The sequence below is a fragment of the Cygnus atratus genome, chromosome 1, assembly GCF_013377495.2.
Source record: "Cygnus atratus isolate AKBS03 ecotype Queensland, Australia chromosome 1, CAtr_DNAZoo_HiC_assembly, whole genome shotgun sequence".
Classification (NCBI taxonomy): Eukaryota; Metazoa; Chordata; class Aves; order Anseriformes; family Anatidae; genus Cygnus; species Cygnus atratus.
Window position 1 is genome coordinate 54,666,644 of NC_066362.1, and position 16,103 is coordinate 54,682,746.

Sequence of the window (16,103 nt, forward strand, 5' to 3'; positions counted from 1 at the left end):
CGTTTTTGTCCCCCTGCCATCCTACAAGCCCAGTTTGGAGCTGCTGCTGGGGCACTGGAAGGACTCGGGGGGGGGGGTCTCCCTCTCCCTTTGCTCTCCCAGGGTTGGCTCTGGGATAAAAGAACCCATGGCCCTGCTCCCAGAGCCGAGCCCAGCTTCTTTGCTGCGAGCGGTTAGCACATGTTTTTGCTTTCTTTTTTTCTTGTGGTAAGCAATGACCTAACGATCCTGTGTTCCAGCCACAGCCCCTCCTCGGCGCCTTCTTTCCAAAACGCGCATCCAGACCGGATCCAGAAAGCTTCCTGGTGCAAGACGCCGCGTTCCCTTCCCCAAGCGAGCCATCTGCTCCCCTCCGCCCAGCTCCTTCTGCGCGCCTCGGAGCTCGCCAGCCCCGCGGGGAGCAGCTCTCCTCCCCTGCGCGCCCCAGCTCCCCTCGGCCATGCTGTTATCGCGCGGCGGCGAGGGGAAGGAAACGCGGGGCTGGCTGAATCTGGGGCGGCTGACGGTGTCAGCCGGAGGCGGTTTCCAAGCAACTGTCGCACCGCGGGACGCAGCGAGCCGGGGACGCCGCGTTCCCAATGCCCGCGTGGGCCGGACGGGGCCGGTGCGGAGAGGGCAGCGCGAGCGAGAGGGTAGCGCAGGGCTGTGGCACAGGAGGGGGGCTCCAGCCCGGCTCCCTGCCTGCTCCAGAGGCACTCAGCGCAGCCCTGCCCTTGCACCTCTCCTGCCAAGCCCTTCCTTACACCGCCACCCCAATTTTTCAGCGATGCTGCTACTCAAATCCTATTTATTTTGCCCAGCTGGAGTGGTTTTTTGAAAGGCGGTTGCAAATAAACATCCTTGGATAGATGGGGAGGGGGTAAAGTTGCCCAGCCTGAGCAGTGGGAGCGAAACTGATTTACGCGCGTGGACATAAATATAGTAGGAACCTAGCAGATGGGATGGAGATGGGTCAGAGGTGTGTGAAAAAGGGGCACAAACAAGGTTAGCTGGGCACGTAGAAGCCCAGAGGGGTGGGATGGTGCAGGTGACCTGTTTTTTTTCCCGTGTGTGATTTATCTGTGGTCATCTCTGTCCCCGAGCCACCTGCAGCTATCGATTTGGAACTTGCCCCGTTCACGCTAACCTTGGCACTGGCAGCTCGTCCCTTATCAGCGCCGATAAACCCCGCTGCAGCCTCCTAGCCCTCAGCCTGTCCCGCCGGCGGTGTCGCCCCACCGGGGTTTTCCCGTGACTCCGGCTGCTTTTTGCTGCGATGCTCTAGACCCAGGACTCTAGATCTCTAATTTCTGCTCGGAGGCGAGACGGGGCCGTGGATGCTCTGACTCCCTGCTCACCCTGCGTGGGTGCCCAGGCGCGGCAGGATGCGGCGCCGGCTGCAGACGCTCGTCCAAAGGAAATTTAAAATTGTCCTCCTCCTCCTCCTGCTCTTGGCCCTCCTGCTGCACCTGGCGATGGATTTAGCTCTCCCCACGGCTCGCAGGCACTGGAGCTGTGATGGGAAAGCACCAAAAGCCTCGGGCGCCATGTCGGGCAGCCCCTTGCTGGCCGGCCCCAAAAAGCTGAGCCTGCGGATCCTCCAGGACTTCAGTGGCAGCAATGGCTCCTTGGAGAAAAGCTCCCACCCGCAGGGAGCGGGGCCACGAGCAAAGGATCCGGAGATCCAGCACCAGCACGGAGACACGAATCAGGCACGGACCAAGGGATCCAAGCTGGCCGCGCTGTTTGAGCATCCCCTTTATAACATCCCGATGCCGGCGGTGACAGACAAAGACAAGCTGTTCGTCGTCAACCCCATGGAGAAGTTCAGCCTGCAAAGCAGCGGGAGCGACGAATGGTGAGGAGCGGGCTGGGTTTTTGGGGGGATACCTGGCAGTGTTTGAGGGGACAAAAGGTGGGGACCAAACAGGTCATTTCCTTGGCGAATCAGCATCCCACCCCGGACAGCCCCAGTGCTGAGTGAGCTGCTCCTGTGCCTCAGCTCCTGTCTCAGCCCCGAGTTTCCAGGCTGCTACCCTGGGGAGCCGCGGGGAGCCTGCCTGCCCATGTAGCACATGGCAAAGTCAAAGGAGAAGCCTGAATTATTCATAGTATTATGTATAGTATCTTCTGGGTCATCTCCTCATCTCCTTGCCCTCCCCAGCGGAAAGACTTTGGCCTGTCTCTGTACCCGAGGAACTCCCCACTCCAGATTTCTAACTGGTTTTATCCCCCTCTCTTACCTGTCTGACTCTGGAAATGCAAAACCCCAAATGTAGGTTAGCTTTCGTCACGAGACCACGTCTGTCCTGTGTTTCACAGGGCGCTCGCTGACCTCCTTAGGCTCCGCTGTACGGCGATCTCACTGCTGCTGGGTGCCTATTTTTGGCCCTGCGCCACTAACCCCTAATTAGGTGGGAAGATATTAAAAGAGTTACCGTCAGCAATACGTAGCAGCTTCCTTACGGAAAGCACACCTTCCAAACGCGGTGGCTGCTGAAAATGAGAGAGAATAGGGGCTGGTTTGAGCGCTGTTGTCCACAAACAGGCGTTTGCTCCATCTCTGAGGACCACCTCGTCCACCACTAATGGTGGGAGATGGGTTTGGCTCGTCTGGGCCGCAGCCTGCATTTTCCCAGAGAGACGTGGATTTGGGGTCACGTCCTGGGCTGTCTCTTTGCAGCAAGGCACTGGCACGGGGGGCGGACACCCCATTAGCTCCTGGGAGCTTAACCCCTCAGGGAAATGCAACAAGACCAGCTGGAAATTAAGGCACGGCTGGGAGGAGCGGGATGAGCCTGGGGCCTTTCCATGGGGAGTTCAAGGGAAGCCACAGAGCCACCTCCAGCCGTGCTGGCAGGTCTCCCCGGCCACCAACCCCTGGTGGGACCTGCGCGGGGGCTTTCACCACCACCCAGGGCTTGTGCTGGGTCTCCCCAGGGAAGGTGCTGGGGCTGCATGCCCCGTCCCAACTAAACGCTGTCGTTGTTGTTGGGGTGGTGGTGGCTGTCGGGCTGCAGGGTCAGCAGCAGTAAAGCCGAGACGATCCTCCCGACAGGGAAGACGGCCTACGACACCTACCCCGCCTGGCTCAAATTCCACGTCGGCATCAACCGCTACGAGCTGTACCCCCGCCGGGACCCCCTGATGCCCACCCTCCTCCACGACCTGGCCACCATGAGGATCGTCAGCTCGGGTACCCTACCCCTGCCCGCGCCCCTGTCCCTCCACCCCATGCCCACCGTCCCCCCTCACCCTCATGTGCCCCCTTCCAGTGCAGAAGTCCGGTGGGACCCAGCTGAAGCTCATCATGACCTTCCCGAATTACGGGCAGGCCCTCTTCAAGCCCATGAAGTGAGTAGAACCTTGCTTCAGGCCCCAAAACCGGGTGGCCCCCTTCTCCTCGCCTTCCCCGGCGCGGCCGGCAGCAGGCTGGGTGCAGCTCGTGATGGGGTAGTGACCTCCAGTGGTGGGAAGGAGAAGAAGAAGGTCCATGAGGACCATTTTCCAGCCTGTGTGCCGGTGGGATTTGGGGCCACAGCACCCAGCGGGGCACACCTGGAAGAAGAAGCTGTTCCTGGCTGCGTCTGCAGTGGCACTGGGGACACAGTGCAATGGGGCCAAGTAGGAGGTGACCCCATCCTTGGCCATCATCCCCATTCTACCCGCTCCTCGCAGGCAGAGCCGGGATCAGGAGACCCCCGTTGACTTCTTCTACTTCTCGGACTTTGAGCGGCACAACGCGGAGATCGCAGCCTTTCACCTGGACAGGTGGGTCTTCGTGCTGCTCCGTGCCCAAAAAGTGGTGGCTGCCTGGGGCTTGGGGTGGGAAACCTGGCCAAAAGGTTCCTTTGGGGGTCTGCAGCCTCCAAGCACGCTTGGCATCCAGCTGTGGATGCAGCTGAGGAATGGCTCCTTGAGCCACCTCTTCACCCCGTATTGTGTGTGGTGAAGGATGCCTGCACCTTGTGGTGCTTTTAGTAACTTGGCGTGAGAAAATAGGCTCAGTCGACAAGAAATTGTGCCGCGTTCTGCATTTTAGGATCCTGGATTTCCGGCGAATCCCTCCGGTTTCTGGCCGCTTGGTGAACATAACGAAGGAGATCCGGGACATCACAACTGACAAGAAACTGGCCAAGACTTTCTTCATCTCCCCGGGTGAGCTCTCGCCTCTGCCCATCCTCTCTCCCATGGCTGCCTGCTCCTGTTCTGGAGACCACCCATTTGGGGACTGCTCCAGCTGCCACCACGTCCCCTGCCATGGGGCTGTCCTCAAGGAGCAGGGTCACCTCACCACTGCTTTGTGCACGTCTGGTCCGTGTCCGGTCCGCTCTCTATCACCCTTTGCTTTGTCCCCCACGCCAGCGGGCAACGTCTGCTTCTACGGGGAGTGCTCCTACTACTGCTCCACCGAGCACGCGCTGTGCGGCAAGCCCGACCAGCTGGAGGGCTCCATGGCCGCCCTGCTGCCCGACAAAGCCCTGGCCAAGCGCCGCTCCTGGCGCAGCCCCTGGCGCCGCTCCTACCACAAGAGCAAGAAGGCTGAGTGAGCCGGGATGGGGACACGGGGGGCGAGGGGACACGCATGGGTGGAGGATGCATGGGGGATCAGTGAGGCGTGGGGGGCTGTGGGATGGGAGGGGGCTGCCCGGGTTGCCCTGCGGTCGCTGTCACGGTCCCGTCACCCGTCCTCTGCCCGCAGGTGGGAGCTGAACCCCAACTACTGCGCCCAGGTGCGCCAGACGCCGCCCTATGACAGGGGCCATCGCCTGCTCGACCTCATCGACATGACAGTGCTCGACTTCCTCATGGGTGAGCCGTGTGCCACGCGGATTTCTCCCCGCACCCTTTCTCCTCCCCTTGAAGCAGCTGAGCCGTGAGCTGTAGGGTGGTCACTGCCACATCAGGGAAACAGCGGACATGTGCGGTGGCCTCATTTGTCCTCTCCTTGGTGGGTGGTGGTTGCTGGACCGTGTCAATCAGACGTGTGGGGAGACAGGTCACAAACCTCCCCGCGGAGGCACGAGGGAAAAACCCACCGTCACGGCCTGCTTATTTCCATCTGTGTGGGCACTGCCCCATGCAAGCTGCATCCTCTCAGTTTTCCCCTCAATTTTCCAGTAGCTGATGGGAAGGCAATGGTCAGACTGGGGAGTGGGCTTAGCACAACGAGGGTGCTCTGCCTCCCTGTTCCCATATCCCAGATTTGGGACCAGAGAACCAGAGGCACGTTGTGTATGTGGGTGAGGCTGCTCGGCCCATCCTGGCATCCAGCCTTTCCCTGCTCCCGTCCCTGAGGACACCGCCTGAATCCCTGCTGCTGTCACCCTCTCCTTACCCCTTCCCCTCCCTGCTCCAGGCAACATGGACCGGCACCACTACGAGACCTTCGAGAAATTCGGGAACGACACCTTCCTGCTTCACCTGGACAACGGCCGCGGGTAAAGACGGAGACGGGGCCCAGCCACCCCAAAGGGGACACAGCTGGGGTGGAAAGATGCTGGGGGGGTCTCCGTGGCCGTGGCCCAAAATGTCAGCCACTATTGGGGTGACGCTGTGCGTGCCCCGATGCCATCTCATGGGTTTCTCCCCCAGCTTCGGCACGCACTCGCACGACGAGATGTCCATCCTGGCCCCGCTCCAGCAGTGCTGCAGGTAAGGCGCCCACACCGCATTTCCTTCGGGGGAAACCCCCCCCTTCCCGACACCGAGCCCTCTTTCCTCCGCTTCGGCAGCATCAAGAAGTCGACCTACCTGCGGCTGCAGCTGCTGGCCACCGACCCCTACCGCCTGAGCGAGCTGCTGCGGGAGGCGCTGGCCGACGACCCCCTGGCACCTATCCTGGCCGAGCCCCACCTGCGGGCGCTGGACCGGCGCCTGGGCAAGGTGCTGGCGGCCGTGGGACGCTGCCTGGCCCGGGCGGCTCGGCCCGGGGAGGTGGTGGTGGACGATGTGGGGCCGTGGGTGTGATATGGGGTCGGACGGACGGGGTTTGTCACACTGCAGGCACAGGGTGTGTGGCGTCGGGTTTTGGCAGCCCCGTACCCCACGGTGTGGATGGGGCATTTGGGGTGATGTGGTGGGCCAGCGGGCTGCGGGGATTGTCGGGACGGGTGGATTATTTAAATAAAAAGGTTGGCCTAGTGAAGAAAACATATTTGGGATCCTGGCCACCGGGGCTGTTTTTCCAGTCCTGGACTACCTCTGCGTGCCGGGACGCGTCGTACGGGCCCTCCAAACCCTTTTAGGAAGAGCAGGGATTTTTCCAGCCTTTCCCCAGCCTGCGGCAAGCTCCTCCAGAGCTCGGTGTTTAACTGGGGCCGTCTGCGAGCTCTGTGGCACGGCGCTGGCCTCCCCCGGCAGGGTCCCTGCGTGCTGGCGTGGGGAAACTGAGGCACGAGCTCGCCACTGCTCCCCATGTCCCAGCCATCCCTGAGCTGCCCGCATGCTCCCGCTTGCCTCAACTTACCCAACTCGCGCCGCTCTGCCCCCGGATTTCCCACACCCACCCAAAAATCCCCGCGGCGGTCCCAGCGTCGCCCGCAGAGGTGGCTCCGGCGGGGGACAGCTTCACCCCGGGGGCCCGGCACCGTATTTAGCGCCCGGCACCCAGCTTATCCCCTAAGCCTCGCCGGGGGGTTAATCCGGGTATATTTGCGTCAGCTGGGGGCAGGTGCCGTGGGATGGGGGCGTTCGTGGTGGCGGGGAGCCATCCCCAGGGGCACCGGGCAGGGGGTGGCGAGGGGTCCCCGAGGACACGGGGTACCGGGGGGGGGACCTATGGCCATGCTGGAAGAGTCACGGGGCGGGGGGGGGGGGGGGGGAAATGGGGGGAGGCTGGGAAATGGCGTGGGATTTAGGCTGGAGGGAAAAATGGGGTGGAAGGAGGAAAAGAAAAAAAAAAAAAAGAAAAAAAAGAAAAAGAAAAAAAGAAAAAAGAGGAAAAAAAAATAATTTTAAAAAAATTAAAAAAAAGAAAAAGAAAAAAAGAAAAAAGAGGAAAAAGAAAAATAATTTCAAAAAAATTTAAAAAAAAAGAAAAAAAGAGGGAAAAATATATTAAAAAAAAAAAAAGAGACAAAGGGTTGCTGCGCTCGTTACACAACGGGCCCGTGGGACTTTTGGGGCCGGGTTTCGCTCCCCACCCCACCCCCCCCCGGTTGGTTTTTTTTGGGGGGGGCCGCGGGCGCGCGCGCGCCGTGCACGGGGCGGGGCGGCGGGGCGGGGAGCGGGGGAGGAGGAGCGGGGGGGGGGCAGCGGCTGCAAAACAAAAGGGAGCGGCGAGGAGCTGGCAGCAGGGCCGGGGGGGGGTCCGCTTGGCTGCTGCTGCTTCTGGGCTGCGCCCCTGGCACCCGGTGGGTTTGGGGCCCGGGGGGGTGTTTTGGGGAGCGGGGAGGTGGAGGGGGGCTGGCTTGTTGGGGTGGGGTTGGGGTGGAGGGGGGTGGTTAGGGGGTGTTGTGGCAATGGGGGTAGCGTGAGGGGGTGCCCTTTTGGGTGGGGAGGTGGGAGGGGAGGGGGCGAGGAGCCCCCACCCCAAGGGTTGGGCCCATCCCTGCTGCCCCTTGGGCACCCCGCGACCTCCCTGCTGCCCCCCACTTGCATGGGGTGTCCCCTAAATGTGGGCGTCCCGTCATTGTGGGCGTCCCCTAAATGTGGCTGTCCCCTCATTGCGGGTGCCCCCCCGCACGCCCAGGCTGACCCCTGCCCCTCTGCGTGCCCCCCCCAGGTGAGCCGCGTCCCCCCGCCATGTCGCGCCGCAGCCAGCGCCTCGTCACCTCGCGCTACTACCCCGGGGACGAGGATGCCGCCAGCAGCAGCAGCTCCCTGCTGGGGGGCCACCAGACGCCCTTCAAGGAGAGCACCGGCAGGTATGGGGGGTATGGGGGGGGGGGGGCGGACGGACTGACAGACGGACGGACAGGGGGGTGCTCGGGCTCTCCTGCGCACTGCACGCCCGCTCCCAGCAGCCTCCGGCTCGATGGCGGGAGGGAAGCGCGCTGCAAGCGCGCCGCGCCGGAAAACCGCAGCGGTGCGAGCGGAAGCGGGGCCGGGGGCTCCCCACCTAGGGGCTGAGGGCAGCGGGTTTCGCAAGCAGTGGTTGCGCCGTCCCAGAGCTGGGGCGGGCAGGGATGTGGGCACCGGGGCTGGCCTCTCCCCCCCGCCATGTATCCACCACGGTATGGTGCCGACGAGCCGGTTCTCGCCCCCCAGCAGGACGGTCCGCAGGAAATCGAGCAGCACGAAGCGGCTGTCCCCCGCCCCGAGCACCCAGACCTCCTACTACAGCGAGTCCATGATGAGCGAGTCCTACCTGGGGGGCAGCCGGGGGCTGTCTGCCCTGGGCACCTCCGGGCTGGACGATCCCCTGGACAGAAGCATTTACTGGGGTGAGCCCGTCCTCCCGTAGCAGCCGGGGCTCCCCGTGGTGTTGGGGTGCCCGAAGCTGTTTTTGGGGTGGCTGGTTTCTGAGGGGACTCTGTGGGGTTGTTTTTTTTTGCGGGGGGGACGCAGGTGGGGAGTTCTCCACAAGGAGGAGAAGAGGCACAGGGGACACGGAGTCCAGTAAGATCAACGGGCTGCTGGAGAGCAAGACATACGACACCTACGCCTCCTCGTCTGGGTACTCCTCGGAGGACGATTACGCTGGTAGGGACGCAGTGGCGGGCCCCCAGGTTGTGGCCAGCCCCTTCCTGCACCCTGACCCCCATGCAAAGCCTTCGCCCATGGTGAAAGGTAGGGGTGAGGGTGCAACCTGATGTCTCGCTGCCTCTCCAGGTCACTTCTACTCTGGCCAGAGCAGCTCCGGCTCGGGGCTGAGGTCCGCGGCCTCCAGGGTCGGCTCCTTCCTCTGGCAGGTCCTCACCTCGCCGGGTGAGTGGGGTCCGGGTGCAGGGGGGGGTGTTTCTGGAGGCAGCTTTCTTCCCTGCTGGCATCTCCCCTCCCCACGTGGAGGCTTGTTCTCCCTTTAGGTGTCGCTAATAAAAATAAACACAAGTCGCAGAAGGGACAATGTCAGCAGTGGGGTTTGGGGAGGTGCAGGAGGAGTGGTGGTGGCGGCACGAGGGCTGTTAGCAGAACTGGGCAGTGGTGTGGGTGAGATGTTGGAGGGATGCTGCACTCGCATGTTGTTGACCCTAAATGCATGCAGTGGTTGGCGTTTTACACTTCTCACAAGCTCGAGATGTGGAGGGAAGGGGTGGCCCTGCTGCCGGAGCACCGTTTAGCCCATACACAGGGTGTCTTCCTCTGAAGAGCAGCCTTGGGGCCAGAGGGGACAGCCCTGCTGGGATCCTCTCTGAGCCCCGTTCCTCCCTCCCCAGTCCGGTTCGTGGGGTGGCTTTTCTCCTGCGTGGGCGCCGCCTGGCACCGCCTGGCTGGCCGGGCTCCCCAGCTGGCACGTGTCCCCTTGTCGAGGTGAGCAGGACCCTGGGGTGGGGGGAGCGTGGGGAGACCGCAGCCCCCTGCGAGCGGGTGCCCCACGGGGCCCCATCCCACTGCTGTGGGATGCATCCACAGCCCTCTTCCTTCAGGCGCTACCCGCGGCTGAAGAAGTCCCTGCTGCTGCTGCTGCTGCTGCTCGTGCTCCTCGCTGCCGCCGCCTATGGTGAGTAGGCCCCACGGTCCCCTCGTCCCCTGCCCTGAGGTCTGGGGCCGTGCTGTGGTGGTGTGGGGCTGGAGAGACATCGTGCTCCTCCTGGACCTTGGTTTGGGGGTGACGGGGATGGGACGGTAGCCGACTCAGTGTTGTGGCATGTCCACTCTGTCCCCATTGCCATCCCCCTGTTTAATCATCTTGTAATCCCGCGTCCCCAGGAGCTTGGTACTTCTACCCGTACGGCCTGTCAACGCACAGCCTCCCCGTGTTCCCGTGGTGGGGGGCTGGACGGCTTTCCTCCTCCTCATCCTCCTCCGACGTGCCTGGGGAACGAGACGTGACCGCCCTGGACCAGGTAAACTGCGGCACCCAAAGGAGTCACACTGGGGGGCGAGGCAGGCGGAGGGTCCACGATGGGGGGAACAGTCCCCAAAGCTCCCCAGGGAGCTTCCCAGCTCTCCTGGGGAGCAGCAGGTGAACAGGACGCTGCATGGGGGGGCTGCATGGCGCCTTGCCTTCCCCGCCGCAGGGGCTGCGGGGGGAGCAGCGGCTCCTGGCTCGCTTCCAGGCCCTGGAGAAGCGTTTTGAGGCGCTGGAGGCCGAGGTGTCGCGGTGGGAGCTGCGACGAGGAGCGGCGGCAGCAATGGGGAGCGAGCCACCCCCGGGGGACATCCTGGGGCTGCTGGAGGGGCTGCTGAGCCGCCGCGAGGCGGGGATGAAGGAGCAGCTCCGAGGTGACATGGCCGGACACCTTCAGGTGAGGAAAGTGAGGGGTGCCCGAGGTGTGGGGGTGCGAGGGGACAGGCTCTGATGTCCCCTCCTTGTCCTCGCCCCGCAGGGGGAGCTGGACGCCCTGCGAGCCCAGGTGCAGAGGGATATGGACGGGCGCCTGGAGAAGATGGCGCGCGCCTCACAGGTAAGGGGACGCACGCCCGGTGGTACGTGGGGTGAGCTCGCTGCCGCCGCCGCTGCAGATCTCATGCGGATTTTTGTTCCTCCTTGTGCTGGCAGGAGATGGAGGCCCGCTTGCTCGAGCTGAATTCGGGGTGGCAGAGGTAATGGCGCATGGCAGCACAGGGAGAAACCCCTGCTGAGGTGCTCCGGGGGGATCCGGGCCTGTTTTGCTTGGGGTGGGGGCACAGCCTCAAGGGAAATGAGGGTGAACATGGGGGTAAGCGGCACGGAGGTGCCTCGGTGCAGACATTTTGTTGTGTTTCTCTTGTTTGCGGTGCAGCTCGGTGCGGGAGGACCTGCGAGGTGGCTTCCAGCAGGCCATGGGCGAGCTGGAGCAGGAGGTGGCGGGGCTGCGCAGGGAGCTGGCAGGGCTCAAGTCAGACCAGGAGGCGATGGGCAAGCACGTGGAGGGGCTGCTGGAGCAGCTCAAGGCGCTGCGGGCTGACGTGAGTCCCGAACCCCACTCCCCCAAGCACTTTTCGGCGGGGGCGAGGGTCCCGGCCCCTGTGAGGGGCTGAGCTCTGCTGCGACGGTTTCAGGTGGAGGCCCAGATGCCGACGTGGATCGGCCGGTTCCTGTCGCAGCCCCACCAGGACGGCGCGGCCGCCCTCGTCCTCCAGCGGGAGGACTTGCACGCAGAGCTCCAGGCCCTGGAGCGCAAGATCCTGGCCAAAGTGCAGGAGGAGCGCAGGCTGTCGGCGCGGGAGGCCTCGGCCGGCATCGGCGTGGCCCTGCAGCCAGGGGGTGCCGGGGGGGTGACGGAGGAGGTGAGCCCCAGGGACATGGTGACAGTCATGGGTTGGGGACCCCACAGTGCTCACAAAGGGCCTGGGCTGCCTCGGTTACCCCGTCCCTAGCAGCGGTGCTGAGTCACTTGGGGCAAAGTATTTCGGCGGAATGACACCACAGGAAAAAATGAGGCTGTTTGCTTTGGAAAGATTCGTTGGCAGATCCCTGCCGAGGGTGGGATCGAGCGGGACTGGCAGGGCCCGCAGCCTGCACGGGCTTCGTGTACACGGGTTCGGCTCCCAAAGGATGCCTGGTGCCTTGCTAGGACCTCAGGTTTGGTGGGGCCGTGCTTGGGCCTGGTCCCTGTCCCCCTCCTTGGCCAGGGCCCTCGCATCCATGGGCATCAGGAAGGGCGAGCCCGGGCGCTGCCCCTTCCCTTGCACAGTGCTTTTCAGCGGGGGTATTTTTAGCAACCTCTAATGAGGCTTTGCAGCCAAGTGCATGTCCTCTCGTTTTTGCCGCGCTGATTCATCGCCCGCCTGCTCCGTGGGAAGGGCTCTGGCCCCGTGGACTGGAGGCCCCGGGGAGGGGGCAGGACCCCCTCGCCCTGACTTCACCCCTCTGTTCACCCCCTTTTGCAGCAAGTGCACCTCATCGTAGACCAGGCACTGAAGCGCTACAGCGAGGACCGCGTGGGGATGGTCGACTATGCCTTGGAGTCAGCGGGTAGGTGGCGGGGGACGGGCTGTGGGGGGGGGCTGTTCCGTGGGGTGCTGGTGCTCAGCTTACCCCTGTCCTCCCATCGCCATGCCAGGGGCCAGCGTCATCAACACGCGCTGTTCCGAAACCTACGAGACAAGGACGGCGCTGCTGAGCTTGTTCGGGATCCCCCTGTGGTACCACTCGCAGTCCCCGCGCGTCATCCTGCAGGTGGGCACCCGGGGAGCGGGGCGAGATGGGTGCCCTTGAGGGGTTTCAGCAGGGTTTTGCATGGGGGCAGTTTGCAGTCAGGCTTCCTGCAGTTGCTTGAGCCTGCTGGGGTGGCAGCGAGCGATGCCGCAGCCTTCCTGTAGCACTCACTGCCCCATGCAGCCGCAGTGACGCTTATACTGGAAGGTGGGTGCTGGGTGTGAAAAGGCAAGCGGTTGGGCTGGTGGAGGTGGGAGGAAGAAAACAGTGATAAGGGGGTAAGGTTGCTGCTGATACCTAAGGGCTGCTGTTCCCCTTCCCGCGCGCGTAGCCAGACGTCAACCCTGGGAACTGCTGGGCGTTTCGCGGCTCCCAGGGCTTCGCCGTCATCCGCCTCTCCAGCCTCATCCGCCCCACGGCCGTCACGCTGGAGCACGTCCCCAGAGCCCTCTCGCCCCAGGGGACCATCCCCAGCGCCCCCAAGGACTTCACCGTCTACGTGAGTAGAGCCCAGGGGGGAGGCTGGGGAGGATGCCGCGGTGGAGGACGCTGTGGTGGAGGACGGGAGGCTGGGGAGCCTCATGCCTCCGTCTCCTTCTCCCACCCTGGCCACGCTGCCCACCCCCAGCTCTCCCTTTCTGCCTCCCTGCTCCCCGTAGGGCTTGAAAGAGGAGCGAGAGGAGGAGGGCCTTCTCCTGGGGCGCTTCACCTACGACCAGGATGGCAATCCCATCCAAACGTTCCTCTTGGAGGTGAGGCGCGGCGCTGCTGTCGGAGCAAAGAACCGCAGGAGGGAAATGGGGTGGTGGTGGTGAGGATGTGGGGTGGGTTGTGTGGTTCCCCCTGTCCTCAGAGCCCTCAGCCTGTGAAATGGGGCACGGGGAGGTGGCCACCTTGAGCCTTTCTTTCATTGGGAGCTGCCTCTTGCTGCCCTTCCCGCTCCCTTGTAGCTCCCAAATTCGGGAGATGCTCAGGTGGGGTTTTCTTTCCTATTGTGGCACCTCCCCACCAACACACCTCTCCTGTGAGGAGAGAGGAGGAGGCTCAGGGGGATCCCAGCCCTGTGTGCAGATCCCTGAGGGGAGGTTGCAGAGAGGACAGGGCTGCCTGGAGAGGCTGGGGACTCTCCCTGCTTGGAGACCTCCAAAAGCCACCTGGGCAGCCTGGGTGGCCCTGCAGGAGCAGGGCTTGGCGGCCTCCATGTCCCATCCCATCTCAACCACCGTGGTGCTGTGACCCATCTCCTCTGTCCCCAAGGGTGACGACGTGGGCGCCTTCCAGCTGGTGGAGCTGCGGGTGCTGAGCAACTGGGGCCACCCCGAGTACACTTGCATCTACCGCTTCCGCGTGCACGGGGAGCCGGCGCACTGACCCCCCCGGCTGCCGGCGGGGGCTCGGACGGAGACGTGCCGGGGTGCCGGAGGAGTTTCCCCCCCCCCCCTCGCCTTGCCTGCGCTGCTGCTTGCGGAGGAGAGGACTTTTTGCCTGCAAAGGGGGTGAGGCGAGAGCACCCCACGCGGGGTCGCTTTCGGTGCATTTCGGACACTTTTGACTTCTTGAAGCTCGTTTTTTCTGCCGGGGCCGGGCGGCTCCCCCCTTTCTGGTGGCACACGCACCCTTCCCGCGGCTGGGGGCAGTTCTGCGGCGGGCTTCGCACGGGCTGGGGAGCGATGCAGTGCCTCCCCTCTGTGCTTCTCGAGCTCTTAAAGACCTCAAAACCTTCGATACTGGGCTGGCGGAGGGGAATCATTAACAGTATTAACAAAGTATTAATATAAAAGTAGAGGCAGGGGGCAGCAGGAGGGGAGAAACGCAGCAGGTTGGGTTGCAAAGCCAGCCCTGTGCCGCCGGGTCTCGGCGATGCTCCCGGTTGTTAACCTTGAGGATGCTCTTTGAAAACTGCTTCCCCCATGGGTTTGTTCCTTTTTTTTTTTTTAAAGGGGTTGGGGGGGCTATTTTCTGGTTAGGGTGTTGGGGATTTCTTTTTTTTTGTAATAACAAAGGAAAAAGCTTTTTCCACGCAATTCCTGCGTAAGCGGAGGCCGGTCTGTGACGTGGGGCCGCTCGGGCGAGCGGCTTCCACGCGCAGTGGGGCTAGGGCTTTGCTTAGCACGAGGACACGCACGCACGTGGCATAAGCTAAAAGAAGCTGAGCAAGGCTGGACCGCTGGGACAGGGACCTCCACGGGGTGCCAGCAGCACTCCTGGCTCCGGAGGCCGTCCTCCGGTGCACGTGTGTATAGGCAGCTATTGCTGGGACCTGCTGCCCCGCAGTTTTCTCTGTCCCTAGCTGCTTTGTGGGAGACAGGGGACGCAAGGCAACCCCACCAGCCCGCAGCACGCCTGGTTTCTAACTCAGCTCATGTTTCTGGGTAGTGTTTCTAACCTCAATGTTTGTCTTGCATTTAGTTTAAAAAAAAAAAAAAAAAAAAAAAAGCTGAAGGGCTCGTGTGTAGTGTTTCAGCCCTGTAGGATGCTGGCGTCATCCTCCCAGGCACTGGGGGGGGCACTGAGAGTCAGTTCTGGTCTTTCTGCTTGGAGAGCTGCAGGGCACGGGGTGTAGAGGAGGGCACGGGGCCGTGCTGGCCCCAGGGGATGAGGGCGATCCGGTTAAAATCACCCCACGGAGAGCTGGGAGGCCCCCCCTGCCAGGGGAAAACAGCCCCGCGGCCAAATCCTCTCCTATATCGAGCACGGAGCCTCAGCTTTTGGCATCCGTGGCCTGAGTTATTTTAAGCTCGTCTGCAGCTGCCTGCTCGCCTCGGAGTCACGGCTCCTGCGAGCGCCCTGCACACACAGCCACGCTGCTGGGAGTGCCCAGACCTGTCCCAGGCCTGGCAGAGAGGTTCCTGTGTTTATTCTGGTGAGAAACAGAGAGGGGAAGGGAAAGCTCTTCCCTTCGCTTACGGTTATCCATCTGTTGGAGGAAACGCCACAGGCACTGGGCTGGAAAGCCTTTCCTTACGTCCCTTCTGGCTCCCGTGCCTGCAGCTTTTTCCCTTGGACCACGAGGGCACGCAGGGTGTTTGCCCGAGACGATGCTTTGTAAAAGGGGCGTGCAGGTGGGAGGTGCAACGCTTTCCTGAGCTGCAAGGGGAAAAGAGGGCACGTAAAGGTGCTGCTCCAGCACAGTGCATCTCCTGCCCAGGGTTTATTTAACCCTCCTGCTGATGCACCAGGTGAGGCAGGAGAAACAAGAAGCAGCTGGCAGAGCAGACTTCCCCTATTTACTCCATGTCCACTCCGTTTTTCCTCCTTTATCCTCCCTCGTTCCGGGCTTGCCCTCCACCACTGTTACAAATCAGCCCTGCATAGCTGGCTGGTTACAGGCAGGAGATGAATCTGTACTTGATGCTGTAGCCTGTTGCAAATGCTGCACTGTTTTGTTCATGTTATTTTTTAATCCAGATTGTAATTTATGCCTATGCAAAGAAAAAAAAAGACCGAGACAAATAAATTATATCAAAACTACCGAGAGTTGTTGGGTTGTTTTGCAGGTGAACGTGCTGGGGGGAATGAGGCAGACCTTGGCTGTGCTACAGCTGTCGCCGTGCCCGCCTTGGCTCTCCGTGCCACGAAGCAGAGCTGCTTTGTGCTTGGGGGGGAGGCTCTGGCACGAGGGCAGAGTCTGCTCAGCACCGCGGGGGCAGGAATTGCTGAGCTGGGTGGTTGTTGTGCTTACCTGCAGCTGCATTGCAGGAGGGGCCAGAGGCAGGCTCACACCAAGGCCACCTCAGGGCCTAAAACTGCCTCGGGCAATAAATGGGGAAAGGGACGGGGTGTCGGGCCTCGGGCTGGGGATAAAGACAGGCAGAGGGCAGAGCACAGCTCCAGCAGCATCTCCGCTGCCCCCAGTGCCTGCCGCAGCAGGAGCGGGGCTGTGGCTCCCACCCACACTTACCTGTGTGCCAAAAGGGCCGTGCAGGGCAGAAGCCTT

The 16,103-nt window shown here is 62.6% G+C and overlaps 2 protein-coding genes and 1 long non-coding RNA gene across 7 annotated transcripts; 2 read left to right on the forward strand and 1 right to left on the reverse strand.

Moving 5' to 3' along the window:
• The first annotated feature begins 1,024 nt into the window (after window positions 1-1,024).
• On the forward strand, window positions 1,025-6,013 carry LOC118250519 (extracellular serine/threonine protein kinase FAM20C-like). Its single transcript, XM_035551743.1, has 10 exons — window positions 1,025-1,837; window positions 3,000-3,175; window positions 3,255-3,333; window positions 3,658-3,750; window positions 4,022-4,137; window positions 4,345-4,525; window positions 4,682-4,791; window positions 5,339-5,420; window positions 5,575-5,634; window positions 5,715-6,013. Exons 1-10 carry the CDS (start codon window positions 1,365-1,367, stop codon window positions 5,947-5,949), a joined length of 1,605 nt encoding a protein of 534 aa, XP_035407636.1. The 5' UTR covers window positions 1,025-1,364; the 3' UTR covers window positions 5,950-6,013.
• On the reverse strand, window positions 1,721-2,333 carry LOC118250520 (uncharacterized). Its single transcript, XR_004779473.1, has 2 exons — window positions 2,223-2,333; window positions 1,721-1,811 (listed from the first exon to the last, which is right to left on the reverse strand). It is a non-coding gene; the product is annotated as an uncharacterized LOC118250520 (long non-coding RNA).
• A 1,195-nt stretch (window positions 6,014-7,208) lies between the features above and the next one.
• SUN2 (Sad1 and UNC84 domain containing 2) lies at window positions 7,209-15,637 on the forward strand. Of its 5 annotated transcripts, none has more exons than XM_035551844.1 (18): window positions 7,209-7,334; window positions 7,706-7,847; window positions 8,191-8,366; window positions 8,491-8,625; window positions 8,755-8,850; window positions 9,300-9,393; window positions 9,510-9,583; window positions 9,793-9,929; window positions 10,104-10,331; window positions 10,413-10,490; window positions 10,586-10,629; window positions 10,809-10,974; window positions 11,068-11,295; window positions 11,899-11,983; window positions 12,072-12,187; window positions 12,498-12,665; window positions 12,826-12,918; window positions 13,424-15,637. In XM_035551844.1, the coding sequence occupies exons 2-18, from the start codon at window positions 7,726-7,728 to the stop codon at window positions 13,535-13,537; spliced, it is 2,154 nt and encodes a 717-aa protein (XP_035407737.1). In that variant the 5' UTR covers window positions 7,209-7,334; window positions 7,706-7,725; the 3' UTR covers window positions 13,538-15,637. The 5 variants fall into 5 exon arrangements, with proteins under 5 accessions (XP_035407737.1, XP_035407738.1, XP_035407739.1 ...); XM_035551845.1 differs by having other exon boundaries at window positions 7,210-7,334; window positions 8,194-8,366; XM_035551846.1 differs by having other exon boundaries at window positions 7,212-7,334; window positions 10,143-10,331.
• The last annotated feature ends 466 nt before the right edge of the window (window positions 15,638-16,103 follow it).